General features: G+C 39.5%; 1 protein-coding gene across 1 annotated transcript in view; it reads left to right on the forward strand.

The window, feature by feature from the left end:
• The window catches only part of LOC104412018 (SLIT-ROBO Rho GTPase-activating protein 1-like), a gene marked incomplete at its 3' end in the record, with an annotated part of 39,013 nt that extends 17,026 nt beyond the window's left edge, over positions 1–21,987 (forward strand). The window contains exons 5-12 of the mRNA XM_010022604.1: positions 3,634–3,816; positions 4,202–4,330; positions 11,196–11,417; positions 12,213–12,314; positions 13,956–14,153; positions 14,272–14,356; positions 18,647–18,674; positions 21,885–21,987. Coding sequence (XP_010020906.1) covers positions 3,634–3,816; positions 4,202–4,330; positions 11,196–11,417; positions 12,213–12,314; positions 13,956–14,153; positions 14,272–14,356; positions 18,647–18,674; positions 21,885–21,987 — 1,050 coding nt within the window. The remainder of the gene's footprint in view (positions 1–3,633; positions 3,817–4,201; positions 4,331–11,195; positions 11,418–12,212; positions 12,315–13,955; positions 14,154–14,271; positions 14,357–18,646; positions 18,675–21,884) is intronic.
• Positions 21,988–22,134: the final 147 nt, after the last annotated feature.

The following is a 22,134-nucleotide window of genomic DNA, read 5'->3' on the forward strand; positions in this document are numbered from 1 at the left end:
GTATATGCAATTTAACATGCAAATTCTAAGCTAATTCGTTGAGGAAGCAGGCACTGAAATGCTTTGAAACCAACTCCCTAGCTTGTTCCCATTTATTTTCCATATGTGTCTGTCTAATGCTTTCTCAAGTTAACCTTAGCTGCTGCAACATAAGCTCTTAAAAAACATGGACAAATGAGAAAGGCTGGAGCTGTCAGCTTTCCCCAGAGGCTTGCAAAATAATGATGTCACTAGTGCGTGAGATAAGCAGTGCTATCAACATAACAAAGTGTACAGGAGTCAAATCAGGAGCAGGCTGGTCACTGCTTAGTACGTAGTCTGTATTGATTTTTAAGCATTTGTGGCTCTGGTAGGACAAACTCTGACTGTTATCCAGCTCTAAATACTGCCAAATGCAGAGCTGCTTTTTCAATTCTAATTATCTTGAGAATCATTTGTACCAAGAACTTACGCAGAGTTTGTTAGGAGAGCATAGATTTCAAGTAGATTCTGGGTTCCCTGTAGAGACTATGAGCTCCATGTAGTTTTCACACAAAACTTCACTTTCAATCAGCGTAGAGTGAGACCGACTGGTTTTGTGGTGTAAGCAAGCAGTGTGAGGAAGAAATACGCTCCAGTGATGTGAGGTTAAGCGGAGTCAACATGGAGCCATCTGAGCCTCTTGGTGGGAGCTGGTAGTGATACAGTTGTACTCCTTCACTCAACAAGGAGGCAAGCTGAAATGTCACAGCCACTGCAGAAGGACATTTGTGCCTAGTTCACTAGGCTACATGGCACTCAGAAAATTTGTTTAAAAAACTTCAGTACTTTACTGCTTTTGTGAAGCAGTAAAAACTTGCTTCACCACTTAAATCAGTTGCTTTGTGATGTGCTATTAGGAAACTCTGAGATATTGTTATTGTTCCTTCTGCAGGCAGCAAAAATGAGAAGGTACAAAAGAAAATAACTTTTCTAAGTGGTAAGACACATGGGTTAGCCTTGTCCCACCAACTAAAAAGTCTCTGGAGCTGACACAGAACAAAAGATAAAAATAAAAGCAAACACCTGTAGTCTTCTGTAAAGAAGGGCTTAAAAAGAGGCTAAAAGAGAGTAAAAGAGTAAACTTTTGTTTTTAATTTCCTTTTCCCATCATTTTTAGTAGAGCCATATCACTTTCTTTGCTTCTCAGCTTTATTTTCTGAATCATTTCTTCAAGAAGTGGATTTCTTCTCTTTGCAGTAGTTCTTCTATTTCCATGTGGCTGTGCAAGTCAGACTCCCTGGGCAGAGATTATTGACAACTTTAGGAACCTTTGTAACAGTGCAGGATACAGCGCCACATGGTTAAGCTGGGAACTGTGCAGATCTCGGCTCTGTGGGCTTGCCTTCTCTTCCCAAGCCAGGTTTTGTTCATCTTGGAGTTTTTGCCTCATCCATGTATGCTATGAGCTGCTGGGCAGTGGCTGTTCCCAGTGTCTGTAGGCAGTGCTCGGGCACGGACCTCTGCACTCTGGTTAGGCCTTGGAGTGCAACTGCACTATAAAATAATAGCAGCAGCAATAACAGTAAGCCCTGCTCCAGGCAGTTTGGGTTTTTTCAGCAGAGAACTGTAAACATATGTTTCTGAAAATAAAAACAAGGCCATTCTTTTTGATGGGCATCTCCAACTGCAGGAAGTTAGCGAAGAGTTGCCTGTTTCATGTTTAATCTCAGTACTATTTCAGTTGTATCACTGAATCATAGGTTATAGAATCATAGAATAGTTTGGGTTGGAAGGGACCTTCAAAGGTCATCTAGTCCAACCTCCCTACAACAAGCAGGAACATCTTAAGTTAGATCAGGTTACTCAAACCACATCCAGCTTGGCCTTGAATATCTCCAGGGTGGTGCATCCACCACCACTCTGGGCAACCTGTGCCAGTGTTTTACCACCCTCATCGTAAAGAATTTTTTCCTCACATCCAGCCTGAATCTCCCCTCTTTTAGTTTATAACCATTACCTCTCACCCTATTGCATCAAGCCCCGCTAAAATGTCTCTCCCCATCTTTCTCATAGGCCCCTTTTAAGTACTGAAAGGCCACAATAAGGTGTCCCTAGGGTCTTCTCCAGGCTGAACAACCCCAACTCTTTCAGCCAACTCTTGTCTATCAACAGCATGGCCCAACTCTCTCTATCAACAGCATGACATCAGTATTAAATAGTGGCATACATAGTTACGGTGTATAAGATATGGTTTTGCAAAATTGCAGCTCTCTAAAAGCTGCTTTTTCTGCTGCACAAGACTTTAAATAAGCATCAGTTCAGCCATTGCCTGACATGGCACGTGGTTGGTTTGTGTTGATCCACACTAAGCCATGCTGCAGCAAAGTTGTACTGTCTACCTTTTGAGCCCTTAGCGTTACCACTATGGATGTTCATTAGACTGGCTTAACTACTCAGTTACAAAAGAATTCTCCTCCCTAGGCAATATTTCAAGGCAGCTCCCCAAACTAGTCTGTCTCTTCTGTGGGTCACACAAAGTTCTTCTGAGGGAGGAACAGCCCATTTGGTTCCTGCCTGTCTGTGTCCTTCAGAGATGGCTTGCATGGCCTTGAACCAAAGATAACACCCAAAGATAGCAGACAAGAGCTCTGCTACACTGTGAAGAAGAGAGGAGACCGCTGGCTGCCTGTGGATGCCTTCCTGCTTTGTTCTTTGCTTGAAACTGAAGACAACACCACAAAAAACATGGGGGAGAGGGAGTGGAGGGGGAGGCATATGGATGACTGGAATGACTGGAGAAGGTAGAAAGGGGTTTTCTTTGCTGGAAGTGGGCAGAGATAGCCCTCCCCAACAGAGGTGGGTGGTTTGTGGTTGATTGCTGCCCACTATGCAGCATTGAAGCTGGGGCTTTTCTTACTTGAAGAAGAAAGGGAGGACTGGGCTGAACCAGCCCCTCTTACTCTTTGTGGTCTGCGTGAGCATGCATTTGCAGCCCAGCAGCCCAAGCTTTCTTGGCTGCAGAACCAGCATGTGTGTAGAGGGAAGATAACAGTATTAATTGGGGGACTATAGGGAAAGCCTTCTCAGAACTTATTTATCAGGCAGCTTTCTCCAGCTCTTGTCTGGTTTTATGTCGTGCCCAATCTGTCGGCTGTGCAGTTGGGAGCCACTTCTTTCCAGGCTGTGGACAGCCATCCAGATGGCTGGGGATGTGCTCCCAGACCAAAGCTTCCCATTGCCAAAGCTTCCTTCCTCTTTCCTCAGTGCTGAAGGGGTCCTTCTGCTTTCAAATGTTCAGTGTCCACAGCTGAGCTCTTAACCGAGCCCTGAAGAAGTCAGAAATATACGGCACTGATATAGATTTAGATTTATTGCTCATTATTTCATTACTGCTTATTCAAAGATAGGAATCCTAAAGTTAAATAGGAAGGATTTTGCTCTTTCTTGTCAGAACAATGGGGGGAAAAATAAAAGTCCTTATTGGGATACTGTCAAATAAATTATGGAAAAAAAAAATGCAACCTAAAGTCCTCAGTCATTGTTGGCAAAGAAACTTATCCAAGGTCCATGTATAAAACAGAACATTTTGCTGAAAAATACCCTGTGGTTTTTCTGTAGATATCTTTATATTTTCGTTTTCTCCTAACTCTCCTTTGACTCTGTCTTTTGCAGGTCATGAAAACATACCACATGTATCATGCAGAGAGCATCAGTGCAGAAAGCAAACTGAAGGAGGCAGAGAAGCAAGAAGAAAAACAGATTGGGAGGTCAGGAGACCCTGTTTTTCATATTCGACTAGAAGAAAGGCACCAGAGACGAAGTTCTGTGAAAAAGATTGAAAAAATGAAAGAAAAGGTAAATAATACTTTTATTTAGCTTCATTTGAAGTCAATTCAGTGCATTTCTGGCATTCTTTAGCATGCTATTAGACAGAGAAATCCAGCTGGGAAATAAAATTAAACAAGGTACGCATAATAAACTAGCATTGGGTATAGATAACTTGACAATTGCTTTCAGAGAGGGGAATACTGTATTCCCAGTATAATTCTTACTATATGGTTTGTCACATTGTAACAAAATACTAAGTTACAATTTTGTATTACATTTGTTATATGAATAACAGGCTGGCAATTAACATTTTTTCTTGTTAATAGGAATGTGTGCTTGAATTGTTACTGGTTTTTTTATATATCAAAAAGTGAAGTAATTCAAATACATTAATATACAATCTCTCCCCTAGCGTCAAGCAAAATACTCTGAAAACAAGCTGAAATCTATTAAGGCCCGCAATGAATACCTGCTCACCCTTGAAGCAACCAATGCTTCTGTTTTCAAGTATTATATTCATGACCTTTCGGATTTAATTGACGTAAGTAATGGCACATTTGTTTTTATGTTTATTCTGTTCAGGAATAATGCTTTTTTCTTTCTCATTTTCAAAGGGAATTCATTAGTCATATGGGTTGCCTACAATATGCTTATCGTTTGTAGTATTGTGTGGTATTGCACAAAATAAAGTGCCAATAAGATATTGAACCCATTCTTTTAAAGTTAGAACTTTATTATGTTTTCTCCTCATCTGTCAAGAGGAAAATGACAGGAATAACACCAAAAAGGTAGGCATTTCCATTTTTTACTGTAAAAGGATTTCTGGGGTGCACATTTTTTTTACAAGATAAGCTTCTAGAATGGGCATCCAATAATGGTATCTAACTCAAAAGAAGGCATTTCCTCCCTGTCTTCAAAATCATTTAGTCACATTCATTTTGTCATTGTATCAGGCTTACAGTGCTTTTTATTCCTATTTTATGTAGCTTGCAGAACAGACACAATCAGTCCTGTACTATATACTGTCAACAGAATTCTTACTGATTTTCAGTAAGTTATTGCTGTGAGAACATCCTAGGAGAGTGAGGTTATACACTGATGCTGACTTGTAGAAGCATTTGGCCTTGTGTACCTGTATTACTGACGTTTTTCCATGATACAGAGGCATGTCCCACCCTCTTCGTAAGCTGAATATGTATTTGATAGAGAAGGTTTGGAGACAGCAAACACAATTATAATATTAATTCACTAGCAATGCAGTGTTAATTAAGTTGGTAGGTACATCTCTGTGGCCCATCTGAAATCCTAGCTATTTGAGTATGCTTTCTACTGCAACACTATCATTTGCAGTTTACAGTAGCAAACAACATTCTCATACAGTCATTTCTGGTGCAATGTTTATCTAAAAAATAAGCCAACTAAGCTCTGCTTTATAAAATAGCATAAACTAATACAGCATTTGACAAGAGGTTTCTCATTTCTACAGTCTGGAGAAGCAAGGCTTGATAGAGAAAGGAAAAAATGCCTTATTGAGATGAATGGACTAAAATAGCTGCATAAGTGTGTTTTATTGTATGTTTTCTAAATACTGGGAGTTGGTTTTCTTTGTCATTTCTGTTGGGGTTTTTGTAACTTAGAAAATACTGCCTGATTCTGTTAGGACTTTTTCCTTTTCCCTTTCAGCTTCTTTCACTGGTTTTGATTATTTTCTTTCTTGTTTTGTTCTAAGAGATGGCAATGTATCTTTTTTGTGTTTTCGGTATTTCTCAGTGTCTATATCTCAACATCTCTTCTAGTCCCCTTTCCTACTTACTGTTGCACGTTTTCTCTCTTGCTTGTTCTCTCTAGTTTATTCTGCTGTATACTGCCCCTGTCTAATCTACATGCATGCACCGACACATCCTGCTTCACCCACCTGGCCTGCCCAGGCAATGAAAACATTTACCAGGATCCTGGTAGACAGATGATCAGGGCAGAAAACTAAGGACAAGCAGCATACCTGCTAGGATGCCACCAAGTGAGAAGTTGTCCCTACTTAATGGATGATTTTCTTGATACTGCTTAAAGGATGATGGATTTTTAGCCTGTAGTCAGGGCGTGTCTGAAAAGTGTAAACTTTGAGTTCTTATTGACTACTGGAAGGAAAGAAAGGTCCCTTTCTCCCTCTTCCAGCAACGCCACCCCTCCAGAAGCTGGAAAGGTGCTCATTTTGTCTTCTCTTCTGCCTTCCCTTTTGGAGCTCAGCTTTCCCAGTGAGTGTCTCCAGTGCCTGTTTCTACTTGGTCAAAACTTTCTAGGTTGGAAAGTGCACCTGATTCTTACACATTTCATCAATGTCCTCAGAGGTTGCCATAGCAGTGAAAGCCGAGGGGAGGAACCACAGGCCTGGAGCTTCACAAAGAATTGCAAGGGGAGGAGAAGTGAAGCTCTTTGTACATACGTACACAAAGACAACACTCTGGAGTCAGTGTATGTAAAGATATTTACACAACCATGAAGACTAGAGCTTTCTAACTGCTAGTTTTTAACAGAAATATACATTCTACAATACTTAGTAATGCAGGAAAATTATACCTACTTTGTGTAGCTTTTTCCAAACCGTGGATCAGTGTAGACAATAACATTCTTTTGGCAAAATGGCTTTAGAAATTATTCCTCCTCAAGGAATTTAAATGGAAAGTCTAGCTGCCCTTTGCATCACTGTTTTGTGAGAGGAGGCTGTAAACATGTGCAGCCAGAACTTGCTTCAGATTGTGAGCTTGTTTAAATGAATGTCTTTGAGACGTTTGTATTTAATCAGAATATTCTGTGAAAGTGTTGATATCTAGACAGAGTGTTTGCTGCTTGACAAAGGAAATGCTTTTTGTAAATGCAGAAGTCTTGGCAAGATTTTGGATTATATCACTGAGATATAATATGCATCCCACTGGTCATATGTTGTAATAGTGCAGACTACCTCATTTCTGTAAATCTATTAATGCCATAGTACAATTTGGGGTTTTCAGAGCAGTGGTAGTGATTTCATTCTTTGCCCTCTCTATTTTGTCCCCATCTGCCCGCCTGCCTTTCTGTGCTTCTCTGAACTCTCGATCTCTTTGCCTGTACAGAAGGGGATTACCATTCCTCTGGGTCTGCATTCCAGTTAACATGAAGGGATTTAGATCTCCCCGAGCTGTTGGTATTGCCCATAAATGAAACTGAATGTTTTCCTATCTTACTGAAAAATATGTCAGATAAAAATAAGATGAATATATGAAGGAATGCAGCGAACTGCTCATTATTTTTTCCATAACAAGGTTGGGGAAGGTTGTGGAACTATTTGGTTTTAATTTTACTTTTTTAAACAAAACAAACCCACACTTTTTCATTTGGATTCCACTGCATTTTCCATTTGTGAGACTCATACGGAAAATCCGAAATTGCAGTTCCTCAGCTGAACTCAGTCTGAACTGTTCAAGTCCTTCTTTTTATTAACAAAGCTCAGGGCTTCTGACTTAAAATGATGATGTGTTGTTCATCGTAAGCTCTTGTGATAAAAGCAAGTTAAAATTACTACATGAGTCTTAGCTGGATGTTTTAATGCATGTGGTGAGTTGAGGGGTGGGACTGATATTTGCAAAGAAGTAGGGAGATAAACAGGATTTGATAGACACAGTATGTTTCTGTGCTCTGCATATTGTACTAGAGGAATTTGAATATTCTGTTGAATATTTCTTCTCTGCAGAATTTATAGTGGAATCTAGTTCAAGTGAAGGACAGAGTTAGGTTTTTCTTTATTTGTATCATAAAAAGTAGTAAAGATTGCTATTTGGTTAAATTAAATAAACTTTACCTAGTATGTATAACTTTTTTTTAAGATTGTGGTTTCAGAGAAACAACAGAGCACACGCCCCTGCTAATTTGACTGTTAGTGCCAACATCTGAACATATGGCACATACTATTACTCATTTACATTATGATTTCCATGTAATTGAATTTATTAGATTTATCTGGGTATAAGAGGAAGGTAGAAACCTTTCTTCACCCTCAGTGTACACTCACATGTTCTGAAGATAAATGCTAGGAAATAGTGATCAAAACAATTTGACTGTAGTTCTGATGCTGGAATAAATAAAATAATCATGTGTTGGTCTTTCTTGGAGTGGAGTTTTGCAGTCTTCATGCTTTTGATGGTTCAGAAGTTAAGGAACCTTTAGCTATTATGAACTTAATTTATTCTGTAAAGGTTCTTTGTTAGTCATTCATAGAACCAAGTCTAAAACTAGGGTAGGGTGTGTGCAGCTCACAATCTTTATTACATAAGTCGTCATAAATATGACATGTACAGCCAGATCCCTTTGATTTGAATGTTGATGTCTGTGTAACAAGATGATTAGAAAGTTACTTATTCAGAGGTTGAGGTGCTTTTATTAATTTCTTTCTCCATTGGTATTAGAATTTTATTATTATTCCTGAAATAAAATGAAGAGCAGCTTGGTTGTTGGTTGAAGCTCTGTGCTAAGCACTGCAGTTTATTTTATTCAAGCGTAAATATACTCTGGGGTACAATAAAGACAGTAAATGCTCTTGAGACCGCTTCAGATTTAATTCCAAATAAGAATAAAATGCAAATTATGAAATTAATTTTTCACACATATCCCAAATGCATCACTCATCTCCTTCCGCTTTGCCCAATAGAAAGTCTTTATGAATCCAGAAATGCAATAAAACTCATAGTGTATGACTTCATTCTCTCATTTCTTATCTTCATGTCTTGCTGCACCGACATCTCATCTCTTTGATTAGTGAACCTCAAAGATTCATATTTATTTTGGCTAACAGTGTGGTTGCTTGCTTGAGCTTCACAAATCTTTCTACAAAACTACAGATTTTTCCTGAAAATTGTGTGTACATTCGTGCACACATGTGTGTGTATGTGCATACATTTGTACTTTGTCACAACACCAGAAAGGTTGGTAGTTTTTTTTCCAAGCATGGTCAGACAGGATGTGGTGAGGACAGCAGTTCAGTCACAGTAATTTTATTCATACTAAATCTATTTTTACTTAAATCGTTGAAAGCAAAATTTCTAATTCGGGCATTTTAAATTCCTGGTAATAAAGCATTAGTTCAGGTTCTGGATTTAGTTCTTGTTTGTTCAGCTAGCATTGGCATTGCAAGAAAATGCCTTAGTCTGGTGGGATACTCTGCTTCACCCGAATTCTTTTTCTTGGCTGAGAGGCCATATTTGTTACCCTGTTCAGCTGTCACCGCCTGCAAAAGATGATCATGGTTACTGAGTAGATTAAGGGTTAAATTGTGAAGTTCTTGGTACTGTCACAACATAAAGGCTGCAGTCTTACGTTCCAGCCTGCAAAAAAGCTGCATCAGAAACCCACACAGCTCACTGTAAATCAATAAGATTTCTACTAATACTCAGATTAATCTTCTAGAGCCAAAATTCAGGCTTTAGATGCCTGTAGCTTTATAGTACATGGATAGTTGGCTATGCTAAACCTCTATTTCCCTCTCTTTCTAATTTCCTCTCAGTTTAATCTTCCATGAAGTCTCTCTGAAACTAATGCACATGAAATAAAACAGCTGTCCTGATCTACTTCCTTATCAGCACTTTTAGCCTGTCTTTTTCATCCAAGATAGTGAATTAAATATGAGATCTGACTTGATGTAGAACAAGAGAAAAACACCAAGAGACTTTTCCTTTTAGAAACAATATTTTTTGGGCTGGAGATCTTTGAAATATGGATGTGCTTTAGTATAAAAGTTGAGTAGCTGTTTTAGTAAGTGTAACACAAATTGCCATTCTACAAATGCAAGAGAGAGGTTAACCTGTGTATGTTTGATTGAACACGACATCTATTTTCCATTTTCTTTAAATGGTTCAGCAACTGTTTTTTGGAGAGCCTCTGTCCCATCCACAGTAACTACTTGGTGTTCTCACTAGGACTGAAAGCTTAGTCTTTCTGAAATTTTCATTGTGAATAAAACAGCCCTCTGTTGTCAGATTTGAGAGAGCAGCTTGATTGCTAGTCATAACTGCACCAGTGCAAGGTGTGAGGGTTTTCTTTCTCTTCTAGACACAGGTTTAGGTATGGTAAATAGGTTGAAAACTCTTTCCCATGCAGTGTGTGCATCTGTCTGCCTGTCTTTCTCTCTCTCATTTTCTCTCCTTTTTCAAATAAGTAAGAGGAAAGGGAGGGGAACATGATCCCCTGAATCCTAAGGGTTTGTGAGGGAGGTATGCATATAAACAGTGCACATATACATATAGCCTACAGTGGACTGAATTCAAATTGCTTCTTTACCCAGTTGCATCACTTAACTTGTGAGTCCTGCAGGGAAGTATGATTTTAAATTGCAGGTGGGCACCCAGGGTGGGTGGCTGGAGGCTGAGGGATGCCCTAAAGCAGCGTGCTCTCTGACTGTCCTAGGCAGGCACTATCATCTGACTGGGACAAACCTCTCTTGTTTGAATAAAGAACATATTGCTTTGTATGCAACTGTTAGCAGACTGATGTGCCACTATTGAGGTGACAGAGATGTCTGTGATATTTCACCTGGAAGCTCACCAAGCAGAAGCTGAGGGTGTAATTTACTGTGTAATGTGGGGAAAAAGTTAAGGAAAATATCACTTGATATATTACTGCCGTGACATTAAAAAAATATATTCACATGTTCCTCTGAAATATTAACCAATCATGAATAATGCAAGGTGAGGATGTTTAAAATTCAAGAACAAACACAAATTTATGTTCTACCAATTAGGTTTCAATTACATTCCAGTGGTATTCTCACCCCTAGAAAAAAAAAGCATAAATTATGGCTTTCTTCATTTAGTAACATAATGTGCATTGCTGTCTCTGTCAGAGCATGGGAAATAAGGTGTTTACAGTAAATACATTTTCACTTTCAAGGAGAGGATGTTAAACCATTCTTACTGGATCAAAAAGCATGCTAGATGGGTCACTAATGCTAGAGGCAGTTGTAGGGGGGTTTGTTTGGGCACAGACATGGTGAGCCAAAATTGCTTCATTTTCAGTTTGCTGCTGGCATTGACTTAGATGGCAGAGTTATGGCAGGGTGGGTTTAAAGAGGTGATCCGAGGCTTACATTTGACAATAATACTGAAAAGCCCACTTGTGTGTGGACACCCAGACCTTTTCTGTGTAAATACAGTGACTGCACATCTGTATCTGATAAATTCAGACATATTGCCATACACGTACACTTGTTCTCTTTCTGAAACTGTCCTTTCATCTTTACAACAGAATGAGGGTACTAAATACTTACTGTCTTGACCCCCATACTTCAAAGACAATAATTTCAGGACAGAAAATTTTAGTAATAATTAGATATTGGGATGGTGTTCCTTTTAATTTGTTTTCTTTTCCCTTTATTGTGTTTTTAGTGTTGTGACCTTGGATACCATGCTAGTCTTAACAGAGCCCTAAGGACGTACCTTTCTGCAGAGTATAACCTTGAAACTTCCAGGCATGAGGGCTTAGACATCATTGAAAATGCAGTTGACAGCTTAGAGCCACGAAGTGACAAGCAGAGATTCATGGAAATGTACCCCACCGCTTTTTGTCCACCGATGAAATTTGAGTTCCAGTCTCATATGGGTGATGAGGTCTGTATACTGACAACTACCCCCACGATGACTGTTTCTGTTTCTATATAGCAAGTAGAGAATTTATCCCCTTTTACAGAGTTCAGTAAGAGCTGTTATTGCTACCCAAAAGTAAGTGGATCAGCAATAACATTTTGCAAAATTGTCAGTGCTGTTCTGAGTTTCTTTGGAGTTCTCAAGTAAAAACGGTTGTATGTTATTATGTCTGTATGTTATTATGTCTGTATTGCTCACATTGCAGTGAATTGCTGGCTAACTTGTGTTCAGCCCAACATTGGTGTAAATACTGGTTTTATGTCTTCACTACTTACCTCACCCATAATAGAGCTTGTGGGTGTTATTTGAGAGCAGCTGCTCCAAACTGTGTTCTCTGAAATGCAGCCTTTTCCCCTTCTTTTTCCCCATTTTATTATCTGGAGATTTCAAGCATACATGTCACCCCAGCTGTGCTCTGTTCTGCTACGCCAAAGACCAGTAGCAAAGCAGAATGCAGTATCACCTGTACACATCTTTTATCTGAAAGTAACTCCAGGGTTTGCATTTCTGTGTGATAAGAGAAGCAATGCAGAGCAGCCATAGAACAAGGCTTTGCTCTGTAGTCATAAGATGCGGTACGTAGTTCCACACCTTGTAACGCATAATACTTTAAATTTAGATGGACGCAATTTATTGTATGCTTTATTAAGCTGCAATAGATATAGTAGGAATTCACCTACTTTTCAGGAGAGCAACCAAAGACTGCTGACTGTTTTATAAATTCCTTGCATCTCACAGCTATTCTTGATTCTTTGTTAGGTTTGTCAGGTCACTGCCCAGCAACCTGTGCAAGCAGAGCTTCTGCTTAGGTATCAGCAACTACAATCACGATTGGCCACACTGAAAATCGAAAATGAGGAGGTAAGATCTGTGTCTACAAGGTACACCATTTTCAGGAAGGTGCAGTGTTCTCTATCAAAAGCATGCACATATCTTGAAATGGCTTCAATCTGTATGAGCTATTTTAATTTTTAAAATCAAATACTGGCAAATACGCTAAGGTAGGTCCTTGTCTGCTTTATAGAGGTTTGGGAACTTCATCCTTTACCTGTCTGTACATTCACACTACTGAGTTCTGTGTTTTGCAGATGTTTCTTGTAAACATTTTTCTAAAGTTTTGTGGCAGAAACCCACCATGTAACAGTTACTGTCGTTTGTGACCACCGTTTGTACAGTCCTCAAATTGCTACTACTGTAGTACAAAGGAATTTGACTGTCTTTTGTGGTAGCTGTGTCAAAATCTCTTGTGCTCTCAGCTACAGCTATTTCTAAACACAAGTACTGAATGACTGTGACAGGAATAGCTCACCCAGTAAAATAAAACGCCTCTTTCTTTTTTTTTTTTTTTTAAATAAAGAAAAGCTGTGCTGTTCTTTTCCCCCTGCTCTGGCAGCAGAGAGGGAGGGGCCTCCCAGTGGGTTTAAATTACACTCTATTATAGAGGCCGTTAGTTTAAACGAGAATCTGTTCCTAAATTAAAACATAGGGATAATTTAATTTCTTGCTGTGCTTTTCTGATAAGTTTTCAAGATTCCGGTTTTTCTCATTCTATGTTATATGCTGAATGCCTAGAACAAAGCGTTAATGTCCATGAGACATGTCTTAAAAAAACCCCACTTGAATTCAGAAAGTATCTCAAGGTAACAAAGACAAAAGGTAGGAGAAAGATTGTTTCTTTCAGTAAAGTGAAGTGCCAGGGACATAGGAAGAGAAATCATGTAGGCAAGCATGGAAAGGGTATTTGCCCACACTGGAGACGTGTATAGAAGTGAGCAGGATTTGGTTAAGCTGACTCTATTAGAGACTCTTTTGAGGCAGAACTGGGAGGTAAAGCACATTCTTGTTAACCTTGCCTGTTACTTTATTGCATTGCACTGCATTCCCAGTTCCAGGGCCTCCATGCCCTGATTCTCACTATGAGTGATGATGCTCCATAGCTCATAGGAAGTGCTGTAAGGCTGGTATACATTGTTCTTTCTCCAGGCCCCCTCCTCCACCTGTGTATTCCATTTCTGCAGTTTAAACTCCACTGTGCTCTTTACTATAGCAGTCATGTCACAGATTTTTATCTTGGAAGAACATGTTGAACTGAGAGGCAGGTCCTTGAATGTACATATTCAATCCAACATATTGACCACACTTAGGAGAGTTGACCCTTCAGAGCTTTGTATCATCTCTACTGCCTCCCAGATTAGGAACCATAATCAAATCATGTCACATTTCAATTCTAATTGCAGGAAACAAATGCTTGAAAGTGCTGTACAGTCAACACAAGAGTACATCCATATTTGTAGATTGGTCCATGGTAAAGCAGAGAACTAGGTAGAAAACCTAATCATGTCATTCTTCTGTTATAGTATGTAAAACCTAACTTTTCACGTTCGCACACCAATTTGTTTGGGACAGTGTGCCAGAGAATTATTTTGAGTAATGAGCTTCTGTACTAAACTGTTCTGATACATATTTATCTTGCATTTGGCAAATTGTGCTTTTTAATGACAGGTTAAGAAAACAACAGAGGCTACCCTGCAGACAATACAAGATATGGTCACCATTGAAGACTATGATGTGTCAGAGTGTTTCCAGCACAGTCGCTCAACAGAGTCTGTGAAGTCAACAGTCTCTGAGACATACCTGAGTAAGCCTAGCATTGCAAAAAGAAGAGCTAACCAGCAGGAAACAGAGCAGTTCTATTTCATGGTATGTTGATTGCTTCCCCATTCATATGATACTGACTAAATATATGGAGTAAACATTATGCAGAAGTTCCTGGAATTTATGTGCCATACATAGTAATAATTGATCTGCATCTCTACAGAAATTCAGAGAATATCTGGAAGGTAGTAATCTCATCACTAAACTTCAAGCAAAACATGACTTGCTGCAGAGGACGCTTGGAGAAGGTAAATAGCACACAATAAACTGAAAAGTGATTCCAGAATATACAATGAACCACTGAAATGCCAAAGGTATGCAGGAAAAAAGTTAGAAAACTTAAAGCTTAATTGTCCAGTAAGCATAGGTTTGATTTTTACCAGTCATAGTTTTGGTGTCGTGCTAAAAGTAGACACTATAAATTGATTTTATTTCTTCAACAGATATTTATTTCCTCTGCATAGACGTTTAAACAAGTGGCTATATTTGGAAATGGAACTGTGAATGAAAAATCTCGTGTCTGAAAGGAGAGCTGACACAGTCAGTGCAGCATGATTTGAGAGCTGTGACAAATGTGCCGTTTCTACTTCCCAGTGATTTCTGTTGACTTGAGGGTTTTTTAAGAGTTGGGCAAGAGTGATACTTTTTTAAGCATACAAAATTATCCATGGTGCATCTCTTACAGTGGACTCACTACTGCAACATTTCTGACACATGGATGTGAATGTCCTTTGTGCAGCCTGACAGCTCAATGGTACATTTATGAAAGATACATGGTGAAATCCTGACCTCACTGATGTCAGTAGTGAGATTCTTATGGACTTAATTTAAATTGGGTTTCTAGAAAGTATTTGTGTGTTGTAAACTTGAATGAATGAAAACTCAGTGAATAGCTCTATACCTGTTGATTGTCATTAATGCATATAAAATTACTGTATTACGAATTATGTTAGCAGACAATTATGCATTGTCCTGAACACTTTCCACAATTTTTGAAAATACATCTTAATATATAAACCAAGTGAGCAGATGTCCATGATCAAATGAAGTAAAGCTGAATTAGGGCAGTAGTGAATCAGGGACTATGCTCAGCTCCATCTGTCTCAACAGAAGCTTCCTCATGGAGTAAAGGGAAAAGGAAAATCACACTGCAAGCCTTGAGGACTAGCCACACAGAGCATTACAGACTTGAGAGGAAGTGAATTACACTGCAAAGAGTAAAATTCCTCTCCTGAAAGTTAAAGACTATAATTCAAAGATCAGACTCCAGAAAGGAAACTTGTTCTCTAAAGAGTGTCTCTAAAGGATGTGTCCATCTATTTTCATTAGACGACCAAGTGTCTGTTACTAATCAGATTTCTTCTTGCTTTTAATATAAAAGCAGATCCACAAATCCAGTTGTGGAGGTGCCTAAAGAACTATTAACAGTTAAGTGGCTGTGACCCAAAGCCCTTGTCCAGGGAGTGACTGAGGTTGGGGGTAGGAGGTAAACAGCATTTTCTTGCAAGGCTGGACTGTAGAAGATGGTAGCTGGTTTTAGACAACTAACTACATTGTGTTCTTTCTCATGGAATTTTTAATTTAATAGGATTTTCATTTAATGTGTGCATTGAACAGTTTATCACACAAAACACTGTGCAGCTGATCTTAGTTAGAAGAGGACAATTTTCCTCCAAAGTCCCACAGAAAATGTATTTGGAAAACTAAAGTGTGTATTTGTTATTTGGAAGCCCGGTAAAATGCATGATCATCTACTGAAGGGAGAAAGATGCATGTTAGAAAGAAATAAGGAAAGAACAGTACGAAAGAAAATCCAAGGAAAAGCTTCTCAGCAGGGTGACCTAAGTGATAAACTGCTGTCAGGCTCTGGGCTGTTCTGCCTTGCTCAGGCATGCTTGAACTGTTCTGTCTGAGGAGTTCCCTTCGACCCACCAGCTGTAACCCCAAGTAGTTAATCTGTGTTGCCCACAGTGGTTTTGCACGTGGTTGTTGTCACATCATCATAGCATAGCACATACAAATAGTACCCAAAATGTACATTCAAAGCTGGTATTTCGAGCAAAAGCCATCATTCTTACAGGTTAAAAAGTCCACGTACCCCCTTCTATTGAGTTATGTCCTGCATTAAATGCACATGCCTGGGAACGAGGAGCTGGATTCTGCACATTCCATGAATGGGGGAGATTGAATGGATATAATTACAGTGGAATTATGAACATTATTGCTGTAGCTAGCATAGAAATTAATTTGTAGGAAGTGAACTGCTCTTCTGCTCCACTTTGCCTTTTCTGGAAACTTTCGTGTCAGCAAGACAGCAGACAAATAACAGGGGGTGCTATGCTAAGTAATGCAGGAGAGAATGGGGGAGAGGGAGAGGATTGTCTGAAGTGCAAGTTTTCCTTTGGCACCCTCTCTTGCTTTTATTTAAACATGTACAATGTAAGGATGTAGGCTGAAAAAATCCAGATTTCCATCTGGTGTCCACAACATTGACAGCTTCTGGCTTCTGTTCCAGTTCATCACCAGCCTACTACAGTCTGTTGCTGTTTATGGACACAGCAGATACATATTCATGATCTGCACAAGGGAGATAGATGAAACGCTCTGTGCTGAGCCTGCATCTACAAATTTGGAAAAGTAAATGAGAAATACTCAAATGAAATTGATACTAAACATAGGAAGCTCACTGATACTCACTAATTCTGACCCAAGGCTCATCTATTTAATGAATGAATGAATGAACAAAGCAAAGGGAAATGCAAGAAAGAGAACAAGCAGTTGTAAAAGAAATTGCCCCTGTGTCCCAGATAGTTTTTCGTCCTAATCTGTTAAATATCAGAGATGTGTTTAAAATCCCACAGATGTGGGATTTGTAACATCTTTTGTTTTACTAGCTTATATTCTTGAGATTCTTAGACTCAATGAACTTCCATGAGTAAGCAGAAGTCCCTGGCTTACCCTTTTTCTGGCATAGGTTATTTTACATACTCCTATTTCATCCCTCTTTTCTACCTCTCTAAAATAGATGCCAGCAATCTTTACATGTCTTACTAATGCCAGATATTTTCCCAAAGCTTATTCTTTATGCTACCTTCTATGGATCTCCACTTTTCTGGTTCTGCAAACTTTATATTCAGATTAGGGTTTTCAGTACTGTGCAGTATTTCAGGTGCACCTGGACATTGACACATAATGTTATGTTTTGCATATCGCTGTTTTTCATTCTTTCTGCAGTGTGACAAGCTTTCAAATTGCGTGGTGTACTTAGACGTAGCCCAAGTGATGCTCAGGGTGGTTTTCAGAGTCACTATAATTATCTGTAGTTTTGTTAGCTGCATAGGTGTTTAATCCTTTCTTCCCTAATATCTTACTTCAACATGTTACACTGCCTTTCGTTTGCCATTTTGTGTTTTGTTCCTTAACATGGTTAAACCTCTCTGAAGGGCTTCACAGTTTTGTCAGGACAAAACTGTACAAAAGTATTTCAGTCATCTGCACAATATTCTGCCTCCTTAGCCACTGTGATCTCCCCAGGACATCAGTAAATGTATTGTGTATTACATAAATGGTCCTAATGGGAAGGCTTGAGTAAATGACTGTTACACTCTTGTCATGATGAAAAAAAAAAAAAAAGACCTTTTAATTCCACTCAGTTTCCCTTTTCTTCACTAGTTTTTGATCAATGAGAATATTTTGCCACTTAATCCATGGCTGTTTAGTTGCTTCACTTGCCTCTTGTGAAGAAGCTTATCACGTGCCTTCAAAGTCTTAAGTAAATTAATTCAACTGATTTTCCTTTATCTAACTGACATGTTCAAAGAGTTCAAATAAATTAATAGGGCACAATCCCCTTTGGGAAAAAAGGGCTGGTTGGAACTTACCATGCCATGACGTTCATACTGTTTCATTATTCTGCTTTTCATTGTCATGAGCTGACATGGTGCACATGCCTGACTTACTGGTCTGTTGCTCTGCAAAGGCTACCCAGGAACCTTCCTGGCATACAGTGTTTGTTTCTTTACAATTCTCTGCAGTTCTCTGTGGTGTTTCCCAGTGGTAGTGTTGTATTTTTTTCCTGCAATACACAGACAAAAGAGAGGAAGGAGTCTTTCAATCATAAGCCATTGGTGTCTAGAGCTCTGTATTTCCAGCACTGAACAGGTTTAGGCACAAGGGGAGATGTAATCCAATCTTGGCACAGCTCTGTTTCCATACAGATTTAGCCACTAAAACACTTGAGCACAAATAATAGACACTATTTGGATTTTTACTTCAAATTATTTACAATATCAAGTGACTCTTTAATATATGGTCAGGCTTCTTAAAAGTTGTTCCATAAACATGGGTTGTGTTTGTATTTTAAACGTAACTGTGGAGATGTTGGATAACTGCACTGCCCTGTTTGTTGTATAATTGTATATCTTTTGCTGGTAAAATGAAAGTTAGGGTTAAAAGTAACTTGCCAAGAGTAATCTAGATTTAAAGACATCTACCTGAAACCTACAACTGATCATTTCGTGTTTGTTGACCTTTTCTAGGTCACAGGGCAGAATACATGACCACAAGGTAAGATATCTTTATTTGACTTCATTTAGAGTTACAAATGTAACAAAATATTAGAAATTACAAATTTTAGAACAGGTTCATATGGGTATTTAACATCCATTTTGTTGCTGCTGTTACGTAAATTGCATACAGGCCCTGTGTGTTTTAACATTCAGCATTTCTGTTTGAGCATGCTGTTCATTAAGACTGTTCATCTTCCTCATTTTTGTGAGCTGCTTAGGCCAGTGTCAAGGTGGCAAAAGCTGGGAGATCCTTAAAAATATTTGTGAATCACACATCAAATTTAGAACTTACAGGGGGCTGTTTGGTGCTTGAAAAGAAGTATTTTTCAGTTGCTAGAGATACCTTGCCTCTCACGGTTTGTAATCACTTGGTCAGGATACACGGTTCGGAAGAACCTAATACAGAGATGAATTTACGGGATATGCTGCATCTTTAGTAACATAGCTCTGAGCAGGAATACCTGCCCTCCCCAGCATCCATGAGTTCAATATTAAATGGGTCTATATATTCGCAGAAGACAAAGGGACATTGTGTTAGATCTCCCTGGTTTATATAGCACATACTTTTTCAGTTGTGTAATGCCAAACCTGTGACTTGTCTCCAGACACAAACACAGAGGAGCACTGCAGCCCTCAGGGTATCAGACTGTGGGGGGCAATGACAACTGTTTGAATTTGCAGCTGCCACTTGTATGTATGTCCTGGGTTCAGCTGTAGCAGTCATTTTTTCTCCTTCTTAGTAGCTGGTACAGTGCTGTGTTTTTGACTTTCAGCCTGGGAACCGTGCCGTTATAAAATCATAGAATGGTTTGGGTTGGAAAGGACTTCAAGATCATCTAGTTCCAACCCACCTGCCATGGGCAGGGACACCTCACACTAGACCATGTCGCCCAAGGCTCTGTCCAACCTGTTCTTGAACACTGACAGGGTTGGAGCATTCGCAACTTCCTTGGGCAGCCTGTTCCAATGCCTCACCACCCTCACAGTAAAGAACTTCATTATATCTAACTTGAATTTCCCCTGTTTAAGTTTAAACCCATTACCCCTTGTCCTACCCCTACAGTCCCTAATGAAGAGTCCCTCTCCAACCTCCCTAATGAAGAGTCCCTTCCCTTTTCTCTGAAAGAGAAGCTATGCAGCTTCTCTTTCCCAGGCTGAACAGCCCCAACTTTCTCAGCCTTCGTACGAGAAGTGCTCCAGTCCTCATGGCCCTCCTCTGGACTTGCTCCAACATCTCCATGTCCTTATGTTAAGGACACCAGAACTGTACACAATACTCCAAGCAGGGTCTCACAAGAGCAGAGTAGAGGGGCAGGATCACCTCCTTCGACCTGCTGGTCATGCTCCTTTTCATGCAGCCCTATCACTGCTAGAGGCACCATGCTTCCAGTCCTGGTGAGAGCAGGAACATCCAGAACAGCTTTCCTGGTCTTACTCTTCCCTTTCCATGCCATATATCCTTGCACAATGCCTTCTCTTCCTCCTTGTTGGTTCCTGGATGGAATGGCCTTGCTGCCACCCCTCATCTTTGGATTAATAAATAAATAAATAAATAGAAAAAGTCTTGCCCTCCAGATAAAAAGTTTGGATCTAGCTCTGGATCTTCCTTTGCTGGATCACTTGGTTTTGCATAATTTCTTCTGCCTGGTCCTCATATTCCTGGGGATATCTCTACAGACTTCAGATTAGCCTTTCTCCCACTACTTCATGGTCCATTTTAGCTCTGTAAAGTTGGACTTAATTCCTTTCCTTACATGACCCCAGTTAAAAAGCAGTAACAAAATAAAGCATCCATCCGAATTGCTGACATTAATTCTGAGATCTGTGCCTTTAACTCTGTCCCCAAATGCTACCAGGAATGCATAGAAGCCAGTAAGCTTAAGCTTATGTCTAATGTAGAAAATGTTCTTTCTTGACTCCAGAGCAGGTGACTCCAAAGGCTCACATCATCCTAAATCCCTGCTGTGTAAGCAACTAAAAGAAGATGATGGATTTAGGCAATGATTTTACCTTAGTAAAGTGGGGAAGCAGCTTGAAGCCATCTTACCTCCTATCTTCTAACAGCTGGTCACTATGAGAAAGAAACACTCAGGGAACAGGGCTTACCCATCTGTTCCTCAGGGCCGGTTCCCCCCCTTCAGCTGGAACCTGCCTGTTGCCCCTAGGTTCAGTTAAAGTTTCCAGACTGTAAAGCATGCAAATGGAAATGTTCTTCAAGGTCAAAGTTAAATTGTAGAAGGGAAGAGGGTATCTTTAAAGATTATTCTAAAATAGCAGGTAGTACCCAAACAGACCAAAGTCCCACTGTTTAATCTTCTGTGTGTTATTGTTCCTCACTGTTTCCACTGAAACATTCAAATTTTTGCTAATTCATGAAAAACATGTAGAAACATTGAACTGCTGGTGCAGGGAACTAGGGAAGCTGTTGGCATGTAGCTGTTGGCATGACATTCACAAAATAAGTTGTGACCTAGAAGACAATGTTTATTTCCTGTATTCTCAGTTGTAGTCATCACAAGTGTAACAATGCGTAAACATTTGCAGCCTAAAGTTTTGTGTGTTCTTCCTTTTCTTTTTTTTTCTTTATGCTGCTTTTGTTTATTTGTTTCTAGTTGCTTATATTCTTTTCATTCCTTTAGCTAATTTGCAAGGTGTTTCTTTTCTTGTGTGAAGATGCTGATGGTTGGATGTGGAAGGCTAAAGCTGTTTAACCTTCCTGGCTCCAATTGAAAATGCGGATGGTTTGGTTTTGAAGCATGTTAGGAGTGTACTGAGCAGTGTTAATTTGCCTTTGAAGCTTCTCCAGCATGAAGCAACTTCTCCGCTTGATAAGAGGTGCTTCGAGTGGCCTGTGTTCTGCTGCAGCTGGCAGGATGAATTCCAGTGGTTGCTGCACATTTCATGCATGACCACAACAAAAAAAGGTCATTCCGATTGTGCAGTGTTTAGAATAAATGTATGGTAAAACTGCAAAGCAGGGATTCATAAAGAATGTCATTATTTAACCATAAGTAATGTGTTTTTAATGGAGGAGTTCTCCACTCTTTAATCACTGTTAGACTTAAATTTGATGGAAAGTATTTGATAAGTTCTCTGTTTATTTTTCCCTTTACAGTGTTCTATTATTTTGCCGTGAGATTACAGACATTTCATTTTATTGTATGATTTTAATTCTACCTTTCTCAGTAATCATATTCCCTTCCCTTAGGCCTCCAAATCTTCCCCCTAAGCCCCAGAAACACAGGAGGCCCAGACCCCGATCACAGTGTAGTGCTAAGTTGTTTAATGGTGATTTGGAGTCATTCATCAAGGTACTGGCACCAGCCACCCCAGTGGCTGATCTCAACACTTCTTACTATAATGGTCACCACCTCACGTGAGCTGAGGCAGATCATTATATGTAAGTCTGTCCTGGGGCTCTTTTCTTTCCCGGTTGATCAATATAATACTTCCTGAAG

Source organism: Nestor notabilis, unplaced genomic scaffold, assembly GCF_000696875.1.
Source record: "Nestor notabilis isolate BGI_N333 unplaced genomic scaffold, ASM69687v1 scaffold3499, whole genome shotgun sequence".
NCBI lineage: Eukaryota > Metazoa > Chordata > Aves > Psittaciformes > Psittacidae > Nestor > Nestor notabilis.